Source organism: Mastigoproctus giganteus, chromosome 4, assembly GCF_048544385.1.
Source record: "Mastigoproctus giganteus isolate SK-2022 chromosome 4, ASM4854438v1, whole genome shotgun sequence".
NCBI classification, from domain to species: domain Eukaryota; kingdom Metazoa; phylum Arthropoda; class Arachnida; order Uropygi; family Thelyphonidae; genus Mastigoproctus; species Mastigoproctus giganteus.
Window position 1 is genome coordinate 83,856,732 of NC_143578.1, and position 13,809 is coordinate 83,870,540.

General features: G+C 35.0%; 1 protein-coding gene across 3 annotated transcripts in view; it reads right to left on the reverse strand.

The window, feature by feature from the left end:
• The window catches only part of Hcf (Host cell factor), a 722,783-nt gene that overhangs the window by 83,784 nt on the left and 625,190 nt on the right, over positions 1 to 13,809 (reverse strand). For all 3 annotated transcript variants that reach the window (XM_090372788.1, XM_090372787.1, XM_090372786.1), the window contains one exon: positions 11,621 to 11,755. In XM_090372788.1, coding sequence (XP_090228914.1) covers positions 11,621 to 11,755 — 135 coding nt within the window. The remainder of the gene's footprint in view (positions 1 to 11,620; positions 11,756 to 13,809) is intronic.

The window sequence follows — 13,809 nt, forward strand, 5'->3', positions numbered from 1 at the left end:
TGTATGATCAAATTTGTGTAGCGCAAACACGTGTTATACAAGGACTGACTGTAGTTTAAGAATAGGTGGTTAATTGATACCTAACCATTACTTAGGCAGTGATTCTATCCTTTACAGATTCACACATATCACCTTGCATCAGTAGATTCTTTCAACAAATTACCTATCAAACCAATTACTACTTATCACCTTACATCAGTAGTACTTATTACTACAAATCATTCAAGCATATTTGTTACTTCCCTTTTCTCACACAGTGCAAGGTTCCACCTTTTCTCTCAAGGTTTCTCAATAAAATAAATTTTTTTTTTTCACACATTAATTTATTCTCTAGAATTTTATTCTCTAGCGAGCATCACTAGACTCTGGGGAGATTCCCTTGGATTGGAAAAGTGCAAATGTATCTCTCATACATAAGGGTGGCTCTAAAAGTGAAGTGGGAAATTATCGACCTGTCAGTCTGACTTCAGTAGTAGGGAAAATCATGGAGGCAATGATCAAGGGTGGAATTCAGGATCATTTGGATCGAATTGAAATTCTCAAGGATACTCAGCATGGTTTTGTAAAGGGAAAATCATGTTTAACAAATCTGGTTCGCTATTTCGAAAGGGTCACTCACGAACTGGATTTAGGGAATAATTTCGACATTGTTTATTTAGATTTCAGCAAAGCTTTTGACTCAGTCCCACATGAGCGGTTGCTTTATAAGTTGGAACAGGTTGGAATCACTGGGAAAATCCTTAGATGGATAGAAGGATGGCTTCAGGGCAGGAGGCAGAGGGTTGTGATAAATGGCTATTCCTCAGATTGGGTTGATGTAAGAAGTGGGGTTCCCCAAGGATCAGTATTAGGACCACTGTTGTTTTTAATTTTCATAAACGACATTGATGAAGGGATAGAGGGAGTGATGTCTAAATTTGCAGTTGATGTTAAAATTGGTAGAGTAGTTAATGATCACTGTCAAGCTGAGCTTCTTCAGAGAGACCTAGATAGACTTCAGGAATGGTCAGAAAAATGGCAGCTGTGCTTTAATCCAACAAAGTGTAAGGTATTACACCTGGGAAACAGTAATCCCAAAAAAACTTATTCACTTGGTGGAGTTCAACTAAACCCAGTACTGGAGGAAAGGGACTTGGGTGTTACGATACGGTCAGACATGAAATTCTCTGAGCATTGTAAACAGGTTGCAAGAAAGGCCCATGGTGTCCTATCGAAGATCTATCGAACTTTTGCAAGTAGAGATAGGGACGTGATAATCCCATTATATAAGGCTTTTGTTAGACCACACTTGGAATACTGTGTTCAAGTATGGAGACCGCACCTAAAGAAAGACATCGAGCTTCTTGCGAGTTACCCTTCTTGCAAAGAAGGGTAACTCGCCTGGTGAGATCGGCAAAAGGGCGTCCTTATGAAGAAAGACTTCGAATATGTGGGTTGCAGAGTTTGGAAACTAGACACCTCAGAGGAGATTTGATTGAGGTGTTTAAGGCTCTGAGAGGCATCAGTAAAATGAATGAGGACAAAATTTTCAAGATTATAAATGATGCTAGAACTAGGGGACATAAATTCAAGTTACGGGGGAAAATGTTTAGATTGGACTGCAGGAAGTTTTATTTTAGCCAGCGAGTTATAAATTACTGGAATAAGTTGCCTTCATGTGTGGTAGAGGCCGACAGTTTGGGGAAATTCAAAGGTCATCTGGATAGTACTTTCGGGTAAGGGAAGCGCATAGGATGATAGGATTAATTTCCTTTTTATTTATTTTTTATTTCATTTTATTATTTTTATTTATTTATTAATTATTATTATTTATTTATTTATTTATTAATTATTAATTTATTTATTTAATTTTTGTTTTTATCATTGTTTTGTTCGGATTTTTTTTTTTTTTTGGCTGGTGCAGCATAAGCCATAGGCTTTCTTGCACCATACGGCCGTTACTAATACTAATACTAATACTAATTTTATCTGATAAAATATTATCTGTTAACACATTACCTAGAAAATTATATATGCTAACACATTTTCTTTCTAGTATGCCTATGATTAATATTGCTGTTAATTCCTTTAGTTTTTTTCCTCCTTTACTGCTTTAACCCCTACATAATTTCATGGTCTAACTTAATCTATTTGCTCAAACTTAATAACTTAACAGTACATTGCAATAAAATTTTCATTGAAAGAAATATCAATCAATATCTCACAGATTTCAGATTATGAGTCTCTAAGTTTGGAGTTCAATAAAACTGGAACATGTTTCAAACCAGAATGCTACTTCCAATTCATTTTCACTCTTTCATCGGCTTTTCTCCTTGGCAGACAGACTTCCTACATCCATTTCCATTTTTTTTTTTTTCGAGCAGTCTATCTCTTCTTCTAGGAATCTTGAGCTGGATCCTCTTTCCATGTAGATTTCTTGATTCACACACATCTACATACCTGGCTCATTCTCAACAGTCCAGATCTAGACACATCTGCAACTTCCTACATGAATTAATCTTCAGAAATGCAGCATGCGGTTATGTTGCTACACATGAGATTGATGGTCAATTCCTCCTTTACTTTAAACTTTAGACCCACGTTTCCCCCCCCCCAAAAAAAACACCTTCAGTATGAATGTTCTCGTGTTCCCGTCTCTCACTACCCTCTGAACCCAAAAACGAATCCCAACTAACTCAAACAACCAAAGTTCTCTTTCCAAACCCTATTATTCTTTCAGAAGCTCCTCCCCCACAGGACTACGAACCAATCCCACTACTATACTTAAAATTTCACTCCTTCCTATTTGCTAAAACTTTGCACAATCGTCTTCCTCGTGCAACAAACCAAACCCCCCCTGCAATTTTCTTCATTTTCGCACTGCAACAATACAACTCTTTCATGTATGCCAAGTGCCTCAAAAAAAGTAGCTATTTTCGTGTTTTCACAGTTTTGCTAAATGTCACCAACTTACCTTCTGGCATGGGTTTTCTGACATGAATGCCAGACAGTCCCAACATATTTCTGTTTTCGTCCAGCTTCGGCTTACATCAAAGGCACTTCTTAATTACCTGTATCTAGCAGTCCCATTGTTTCCCACTTCTGGTAACCCTTTTCTCTCCCATTCACAAATAACCATTCCTTCCCTAGTTTGGCCACTGTTTTTGTTTACTCTTATTTCACCCTCTTTGTATTATTTGTTACTTCTTATCTGCATTTAACTGCTGTTTATTTCACACATTTATAACTTCCCCATTTCTAAACCTAGTATTTTCCAAACCTTAATATTTACCATATTCAAATTTAATATTCAAACCTTAATAATTTTTTTCACTTTTCTGTGCCTTTCATGAATTTATTTCAGATAAAAAAATATTTCATTATAATATTTGTAAGAGTGTACTCTTACAGTGGATTATGAAAAGGCATTTGACTCATTACAGCATAAGGCAATGTTTTGGGCACTGGAAAGACCAGGCATAGACATCCCATACATTATGATTTTGAAGAAATTATATGAGAATGCTACCTCCTTTATTAGACTAGACAAAGATAGTAGCAAATTTAAAACTGGGAAAAGAGTCTGACAAGGAGACACAATATCTCTGAAGTTGTTTACTACTGCCCTTGAAGCTTTCAGAAGATTGGACTGGTTGTAGAAAGGAGTCAATGTGAATGGAGAGTACTTAAACCATTTACAATTTGCAGTTGACATTCTGATCATAAGCCATGATCCCGAAGAATTAGAGGAAAATCTTAATCAGTCATTCAGAGTTAGTAAGGATTTTAAGTCTAAAGATAAATATGATTAAAACAAAAGTAATGATGAACAAGTCATTAGCTGTAATAATGATAAATGGCAGAAATTCAACAGAAGAATAAATTTCAGACGGATAGCATTCAGGAAATATAGCACATATTGAGGAGCAATATCCCAATTTGTCTGAAACGTAAAATAATGAACCAATGATGTATTGAAGTGAAACTCAGGCACTCACTAAAAGAATGGAAGAGAAGCTGAAAACTACATAGCAAAGAATGGAATGAATTATATTAGGAATAAGACTGTTGGATAAGAAGACAAACACAACATGGATTAGACAGCAAACTCAAGTAAAGAACATTCTTATCAAAACTAAAGAACTGAAATGGACTTGGACAGGACACATAGCTCGACGACATGATGACAGATGGACTAAGAAAATAACAGAATGGTACCCAAGAGTGGTTAAAAGAAAACCTGGAAGAAACCAACAACGGAGATGGACAGATGAAATTCGAGAGTTCATGGGAAGTAAATGGATGGCAACTGCACGAAACAGAAGGAACTGGAAAGTTGCTAGAGAGCCTTTCATCCTGCAGTGTACTGAAAATGGCCGATGTTGACAATGATGAAAAGAAATAGCAATTTTTTTTTTTTTTTTTTTTTTAAATCCCAACAGAGGCCAACAGAGAAAGAGGGACCCATCAGGAGAACTGAGAAAACAATGAAAACCTGACTGCCCTTCTGATTTGTGTAGTTCATTTCCTATCAGAAGATTAAATGACTCCTGCAATAAACAAAGAGGTACATGCACAGAAAACAATCGATGCATAGGGATTTTGTTTAGGCTTTACTGGTGCACTGGCAACTTAAATCATATTGCACAAAAAATAAGTTTATATAAAATGAGTCAAAATAAGAGGTAATCAGCAAAAATGACACTATTATCAGCCAATGTTTGAAACTTTAGCTGATAATAATTTTGCATACAAAGAAATGTTTTGACATTTCTTTGTGTGTATAATATTATAGTTCTAGTTTACTGTTTTTTGTGGTAGTGATCCCTCCTAGGGGTACACTATTGGTATGAAAGTGAGATACCAAAAATAAGTATAAACTCCACATGAGGGGAAAAAAAGAGTATGTCATTTGATACAGTAAAATCAGACCGCAGACCAAAAATAGAATATGAAGTGTCCCTGGGGGCATTCATATCTCCCACAATGAATCCAAAGATAATTCATACCCAAACAAAACAAAACAAAACAAAACAAAAAAAAAAAAAAATGTTAGCATATATAGCTAACCTCGAAATCAGCTACATATCATGGAATTTTTTGCTGGCTGTCTTAGTCTTGATGACTATATCTACTAGTCTAGATAATGTAGAATGATTCATTCAAATGGGGATACAAGGTCCATAATCTTTGCCCAGATCTACTAAATGGCAGCACTCAGAAAATAAATCAAAACTGTATGAGGTCAACGTAAGGAAAAATTTAAGTGACTAAGCAAACTAACTTATGCTCCTATAAAAAAAAAAAAAAAAAAAAAGAGGGGCTAAAGTAATAACATCTTAGAATGAAGAGAAATGTGGGGGGGGGGGGAGAGAAGAGAGAAAAAAAAAAAAAAAAAAAAAAAGAATATGACTGTCTGATCTCAAGATTGGTTACAAGGCACCAATTACTGTAGCGTAAATAGTTTAAATTACTGCTGAATGCTGAATGAACAGCATCAAATGTTTGTTCAGAATGGAGCAGTAATCTGGTCAACATGCTATGTTATATTATAAACAAAAAACATTCAGTTACCTGCATTCCCAAGGAAACTGAAATGAAACTGGAGGGGAACTGCTGTTGAACATCTAAGAGAACTCTACAGCTAGGAACTAAAGACAGTTAGTTAAAAATTCCACAGTAGCTACTGTTTTTACTTTAGTTATGTTTCTAATTTAATTTCTAAATTTATAATTAAAATTTCTAATTTAAATGTATTTTTTTAAAAGTAATATTCCAGAAGTGGGTATATGACTATTTCATATTTATCCTTGCAAAATCTTAGTCCTATAAAGTGAAATGTTAAATAAGTTTCCAGTTTTTTATTATCTTGCTAATATCATGCATAAAATTGTATACAGGAAATGTTTTGAGCCTAATTACACGTTTCCTTCAGTAATTTGCATATTAGAGTTCAAAAACTGCATTGACTATTTTCCATTACACACAGATTTGTGAAAAACATTATACTTTTTTTTTTTTTTTTATTACAAGTTGGTGACCAGTGGCTTTAATTTTTACAGTATGAATGCAAAAAGAGAACCATACAGAAGAGTTGCATAATGCAAGCTGGCATTAGTATATAAGTGGAAAATGTTTTTTTTTTTTTTTTTATAATCTTGTTCTATGTCTAAGGATACCTACACTATTAATAAAAAAAGCTCTGCTACTACTCTGCTACACTATTAATAAAAAAAAAAAAAAAAAATCACTGGCACAACTATTACCTATACCTCTTGAATAGTGGTTGAAAATCAACCTGGTTCTGAAAATTAGACAACTTTCACGTAATTTTTGCTTCATTTGAAATGGTGGAAATACCAGCTGAAATACAGAAAGAAGCCCGGACAGCATTTACAGAAGTTCTGTATAGCAGAAGGTTAACTTTCAGTTTTGTGGGAAAAAAGTTCTACTTAAAACAAATATTTATAATGAAATTTTCTGCTAAACTAACTGAAATCTAAATATATCCGTGAATTGCTGTTGTATACATATAGATGCTTTATGTAAATTTAAACAAAGAATATAACTGTTTATTTCCTTTATTGTGTATTCTTTGTTTAAATTGATGTTTACAATTGGCAAAATATATGAAAAACAATCCTTTTCTGTTTACATTTGATGGCAGTTTTCAGAAAAAGGCAATGAATGTGTAATAATAGGATTAACTAAGACTGTGAAATGGTCTTTCATGAAGTTTTCTAGGATTTATTTGAGACAAATAGTGGATGTTTCTTTATTCACATAACAAAAAACATGAAATAGGCTTCATCCTTCATTGCAAAATACTGCTATCTCCCATGTATACATATTAAAAGATCAGGACTAGAAGCAATCAGTTTCCTCACACTAATGATATACATATATAACAAACAGTAAGTGTTCCAATTTTTTTTTTTTTAATCTAATTTTAAATGAATAAAAAATGAAAGCAAAGCAGTTGTTGTATTTCAACTATTGAATCTGTTTGATAAAATAAGTGAACACAAACAGTGAACTATTCTAAAGATGACCAACCATAATTGAAGTAATGAAATGGCAATGGCCAGAGAAGGGCCATTACCTTCTTGGCCTTTTTTTCTTATCATGTTATTTCACATTAAAAATGTCATTCATGGAAAATTTTCAGATAGATTAAGAAAGACGTGTAACTAGCTATGGAAGTTGCATGACTCAGTTTTTAAGAACTAAAACTTCATTATTTACACTGTTAAATTTTTTTTTCTCACAAAGTTATGTCAGTTTGTTCAACTGGTATTGCAAAATAAAAGTAGTGGTTTTATTTTGCAATAAAATATTGATAAATTTCTTCAAAAATTTGTAACTGATTACAAATACAAACACAAATGTTTGATTTTTGCACAAAATTAAGTAAACACTATAAAGAAATTTAGCATTACAAACTACTACTAAGAAATATAAAATTATGATGTTAATAATGATACTGTGTTTTAGTCTATAGCCTGAAAGAATGTTATGCTGCTGATGAATGCTTTTGTTAATTTCATACTGCCAACATACAAAATTGTTGTGTTATTTTGGTTTCTTTATAAGAATGACTCATCCTTTGTTCCTAGTTATATTGTTCAAATAAATCACTACCACCTCAATTTCAGTGACACTCTGAGAACACTTTGAATTGAGAAAGGGAAAAAAAAAAAAAAAAAATTATGTTCAGTCAAAACTAACTATATTTTAGTAACCCCAACCCAACAGTAAACTGTTTAAAATAGCATGGCTTATAAAACGTTAATGTCCACAAAAGATCATTAGCATTAGTAAAGGCATATGATGCAAGAAAGCAAGTTGGCGCCTCCGTAGCCAGGTGGGCAGGAGCAGCAGTGCGTAGCACACGCTTCTTGATTAGACCAGGGTTCGAGCCCGTGACCACCAAATAGGGAGGATGCGGAAAGGTCAGGGAATGACCACCGCATATCCCCGGAGCAAAATGGCCCTAGTTGCTAATGCTTCTAAAAAAAAACCGAAATAACAATAACAAAGAAAGCTTATATAGCATCAGCCAAAAAAAAAAAAAATAAATAAATAAAAACCTTCTCATTTCACCCATCCACTCACTCCAAATCTTTGTCTAGTTCTGCCTTGAATCTATTCAAGCTATCAACTTCTATGAATGACAGGTGGAAGTTCCAGCAATTAACCACCCGCTGGCTAAATGCAAACATTATCACATTTATCCTACAACTGACTTTCTTCAATCTGAATTTATGTCCTCTCAGGCAATTATTCTGAGCAAGAAGATGAAACCCATCAGCATCGAGCATGCTCAAACCTCAATCAGATCACTTCGCAGGTGCCTAGTCTCCAGACACTTTACTTTGCAAAACTCAAGCCTTTATTCATAAGAGCAACCCTTTGTTCCATTCACTAAGCTTGTTGCCCTTCTCTGTACTCGTTCTACCAGCTCTACATTCTTCTTAAAATGAGGCCTCCAGAACTGTATACAGTACTCAAGGTGTGGCCTGACCATTGCCTTATACAAGAGGATAATCACCTTCTTATGCCTACTAGAAAAATTCCTGTATATCACTGACAAGACACCATGAGCTGCTCTTGCAGATCTTCTGCACTGCTCATAAAACTTCATATCTGACTGCACAATTACCCCCAGGTCCTTTTCATTCTCTACCACCGTCACTGTAGTAACACATAGTTCATACATTTTGTCAATGTTAAACTTCAGATGCTACCTCTCAAGCCCATCTGCTAAACTTTTCTAGATCCTGTTGCAGTAGCACACTGTCATTGGTCTCATTAACAACACTGCCAATCTTTGTATCGTCTGCAAACCTAGACATTAAGCCTGATATACCATCATCAATATCATTAATACAGAAAACACTGGACCCACCCAACACTGAACCCTGGGTGGCTCCGATTAATAATATTAGTCCACGAAGAGCAGTGTCCATTGATAATCACTGTCTTCTACCACTCAACCATCCCTTTATACATAGCAGCAATTTGCCTCCAATGCCACACTGCTCCAATTTGTGCCACAGTCTTCCATGTGCAACAGTATTAAAAGCCTTTCTAAGATCCAAATACATGATATCAAAGTTATTCTTTGCATCCAGTTCCTTTGTGACCACATCATAGTGTCCAATCAAATTGATCAGAAAAGACTTTCCCTTAACAAACCTGTCTGAACTATAACTGAAGTCTTGTCTACATGATCCTGCAGTGCTTCTTTAATCAGTTTCTTCATTAATTTTCCTGGAATAGAAGTTAAACTAACGGGTCTGTAATTACTTGTGTCAACCTTTGTACCTCGTTTGTGAATTGAGGCCGCATCTGCACATCTCCAGTCCATGGGTACCTCCCTGAGTTCAAGGATCTCTCGTAACTATGGGTAACGGTTTGCTTGCTTCCTTTGCTGCCTCCTTTAATATAACTGGATAGATCCCATCTACCCCCAAGGTGCCTGCCTTATGTTTATCTTCAACAATTTCTCCTCCACTTTGCTCTCAGTTATTACAAAATAGTCTAGCTCACTGCCAGGGTTTAATACATGTCTGGGATTCCTCTCCTTGAATAATTCCTCATGTGTGAATGTAGATGCAAAAATACTCATTTAGTTAGCTACCTGAGCAGGATCATCAACAGTTGAACCATCGATATCAATAGAACCAATCTAATGCATCCCCTTCGTTCTAGAGTTTACATAAGTAAAGAACTCTTTGCTGTTTTTATTTGCATCCTTTGCCAAAGATTTCTCATAATTTGCTTGCCTAACCTCCTTTGTGACTTGGTTACAGACCAACTTATATCTATCATAGGCTTCCAATGTCACCTGTTAATTTATATGTATCCCATGCATTTTTCTTCTCTGCCACATGTCTCATTAGTTCATCTGACATCCAATTAGGTCTAAACCTTGAACAATATTTCTTAGTTGGTATGAAAAGCCTAGTAGCTTCCAGATTAATTCTTTGAATGCTTCCCATTTTGAATTTGCTGTTGGTATTATTAGATGGTCTCAACGTATAGAATTTAAAAATTCTCAGACTACAGTATTCGCCTTTACGAAAGCAACCCCCCCCCTTTACCCCAGATGGTCGTTACCTCTTTGAGTAAATCCCACTTCGACACACTGTGACCACTGCCACTTAGTGGTTCTCCTTTATCTGCAGATTCTTAATGCATGAAGAACCATTATTTGAAGAAACTCTTGATCTGATAATCAGATCAAGTGTTTTACTCCCTCTAGTTTCCTTCCGAACATGCTGCTGTAGAAAACAATCATCGAATAAATCCACAAAAGCCTTGCTAGTGTGTCAGTGGCCAATCCACAAATTCCAGTCAATACCTGGGAAATTAAAATCCCCCATTATAAGATACTGATTTACTGGCTCACTCTATTTTTCTGTACTGCTGTTTATTAAATTAACAGAAGAAAGTATAATACATCAAAGGGTTAGACAGGAATGTAGCTTGTCACAATGCTGTTTAATACATATATACTGAGGATATGATATGTAAATGGAAAGAAGAAATTAATACAGGTATATATCTAAATACAAAGAATAGGATTAATACACTGTTATTTGCAGATGGTCAAGTAATTATTCAAGATAGTGAAGATAATTTACAAAGAGTAGTATTTAAATGAAACCAAATAACAGAAGAATATCAAGTTAAAATATCTACGATGAAAACTACAACGATGGCTTTTAAAGGGGAAAATATGGTGAGAACAAAAATGGTTATTGACAATAAAATATTACAACAAGTAAAACATTTTAAATATCTAGGATGTTGGTATTAGTTGAATACCTTGTATTCTACTAATACTAACACTTCTTTATGGTTCTGAAACATGGATACTGAAACAAAGAGACATTAGTAGAATACAAGGTGCAGAAATTAGATAAAATACCAAACATAAATATTAGAAAGATATTAAAGATTTACTCAATTAATGGAAAAAATTATAGAATATAGACAAAGATAGAAAGAACATGTAGAAAGAATGGAAGATAATAGATTCCCTAAATTAGCTTATACATATAGAGCAAAAGGAAAAAGAGATAGGGGAAGACAAAAGAAAAGATGGGCAGACCTCTTCGAGATCGGAACAGGTGGATCGCCTAATCCATGAAGATAAGATAATAAGATAAGCTGTTTATTATACTCATCAGAGTCATAAGGCCTATAACACACTCTAACTTTCAACTTTGCTTACTCAGTGCTTATGTCACACCAAACTGACTCGACACTGCTCTGTCCACCCATGTCGACTGGCTATACTTTCTTGGATTTTATAATATTAATTAATACTATGGGACTTTTATTTTTGTGTCATATCAAACTAAGCAAATCTTGATTATTTGCTTAAAAAATGAATGTACTTTTTAATAAAGCAGTGATACCTCATATGCTGAACAGCAAGGGTAGAAATAATGTAATTACAATTAATAAAATTTGTTATATTATAATCAAGTTATTTTCACCTAGAATGCACACATATATATATATATATATATATAAAAGTAGGGCTGTTGTTTTCAAATCATTTGTAGTGAATATATGAAAAAAAATAATAATAATAAATAAATAAATAAATAAAATAAATAAAACTTACATCTTCTTTTTTCTCTTCCAGAGGCAGAAAGAAGTGAGACACAACAGATGAAGTTTCTTTGAATATGCCAACATCAAACCATTGATTTCCCTTTTTTACTTCTGTTTTTGGTTGTGTGTGTGAGGTTGAAAGCTCCTTAATAATGAAAAAAAAAAAATAAAATAAAAAATAAATAAATAAATAAAAAATAATAATAATAACAAGAATAAGAAAAGAAACAATAGTAGACCGTTTAAAAACAATATTTTATTGACTTTATAGTGTTGGGGGATAGATTTATAGTAATTTCTAAATTGATTTGAAAGCAAGAGTTTTTTTTCAATTAATTTTGGTAGTAACTATTTGAACTGAAGGATGGAAAAAATATGATACCTATTTAAGTGCAATACTATTAACATGAACTGCCTAGTGTACAAAAAATAACAAATGCAGTTTTTGTAACAATGCTACTACATTGGTACAAAAACATTTAGTATATTTCTTTATTATACAGTGCAGTGTCGATTGGGGCCAGGGGTATTCAGACTTCCAATTTTTTGGATTTTCAAACTTATCAAAAATACTATTCTGAAGACTAAAAAAAGAAAAAAGTTTAGTAAGTTTAGAAATAAAAACATTAAGTTTTATTTACATATTTTATTGATAGGTAACAAAACAAATGGAACTTCAACCATAACACATATGTATAGGGCCCTTTAACGAAAATAATTACTTATTTTTTGCTGCACCATTTTCGAACTTCGTTTCTTTGTTGTCACAAAAGCCTCTGCAATTCTACTGTGAAATATAAGGCATTACTTGAATTTAGAAGAAGCTATACCTGATGTGGTTGTCACATGACATTCAGGCTTTGGTTTATCTCTTTTTGGAAAGTTAGGGTGACCAGTGTTCATATCTTCTACAAATATTTCCAGAATTGGATCTTCCTGTTTGGATGAGTCCATCGATGTGTCCTGAATATCTTTTTTGAAGTCAAACTAGGCTTATTTGACGTAGTAGCAATCACTGGCAGGGGAAGAGATTTCATTGGTACCATAAGAGGCACATTACATACTTGATCTGAGTGTTTAAGGGCACTGGACTGTTGATGAGAGAGGACAGCCCAAACCCAGACAGGTATTGATATCTTTAATGGAACGGTATCATTAGTTTGACTGGTCATTGTTTGATATTTTTTTGGCGATATTAGCATACGTACAGTTAGGTATGCAGGGTACAATTAATTTTCTGGCTTCCTGATAACTAACTTTGTTTTCAAATTTAAATACCGATGAGCCGAAACATTATGACCACCTACCCAATATGATGTTGGTCCTCCATGTCCAGCCAAAACAGCTCGTACTTGGCAAAGCATGGATTCTACAAGATTTATAAATGTGTCTTGTGGTATCTGGTACCAACACATAACCAGCAGATCCTTTAACTTCTGTAAGGTCCATCTCAACCTTACTCCTGTAAGGTTGAGATGGGTGTTGATGATTGCAGTTGCTGTTCCAACACAAACCACAGATCTCGATGGGACTGATTTCTGGGAAATTTGGAGGCCAGGGCAATCAATACCTGGAAGTCTTCCTCATGTTCTGCGAACCAGTCTCGAATAATCCGGGCAGGGTGGCATGGCACATTATCCTGCTGAAAGACAGCATCACCAGAAGGGAAGACCATTGCCATGAAAGGGTGTACCTGGTCAGCAATGATGTTTAGGTAGGTAGTAGACATCACAGTGCCCGGCACATGGATGACTGGACCCAGGATATTCCAACAGAACATTGCCCAAAGCATAACACCGCCACCACCGGCTTGTTTTCGTCTCATGGTGCATCCAGGCGCCATCACTTCCCCAGGTAAACAACACAAATGTACTCGGCCATCCACATGGTGCAACAGGAAACGTGATTCATCAGACCAGACGACCTTATTCCAATCACTCAAGGTCCAGTTTCGATGCTCGCATGTCGACTGTAGGTGCAGAACTGTGGTTAGCATGGGCACTTGGAGTGATATGCGGCTGCACAACCCCATTTTCAGCAGGGTTCGACGTACTGTGTGTTTTGACACATTACTCCTGTCACCAGCATTCCAATTACTGACGAGTTGCACCACAGTCGCCCTTCTGTTGCCACGTACCATCCAGGAGAGCCTTCGCTCACCTTGAGGATCGATGAGTGAGCCGTGGTTGTCCAACACCT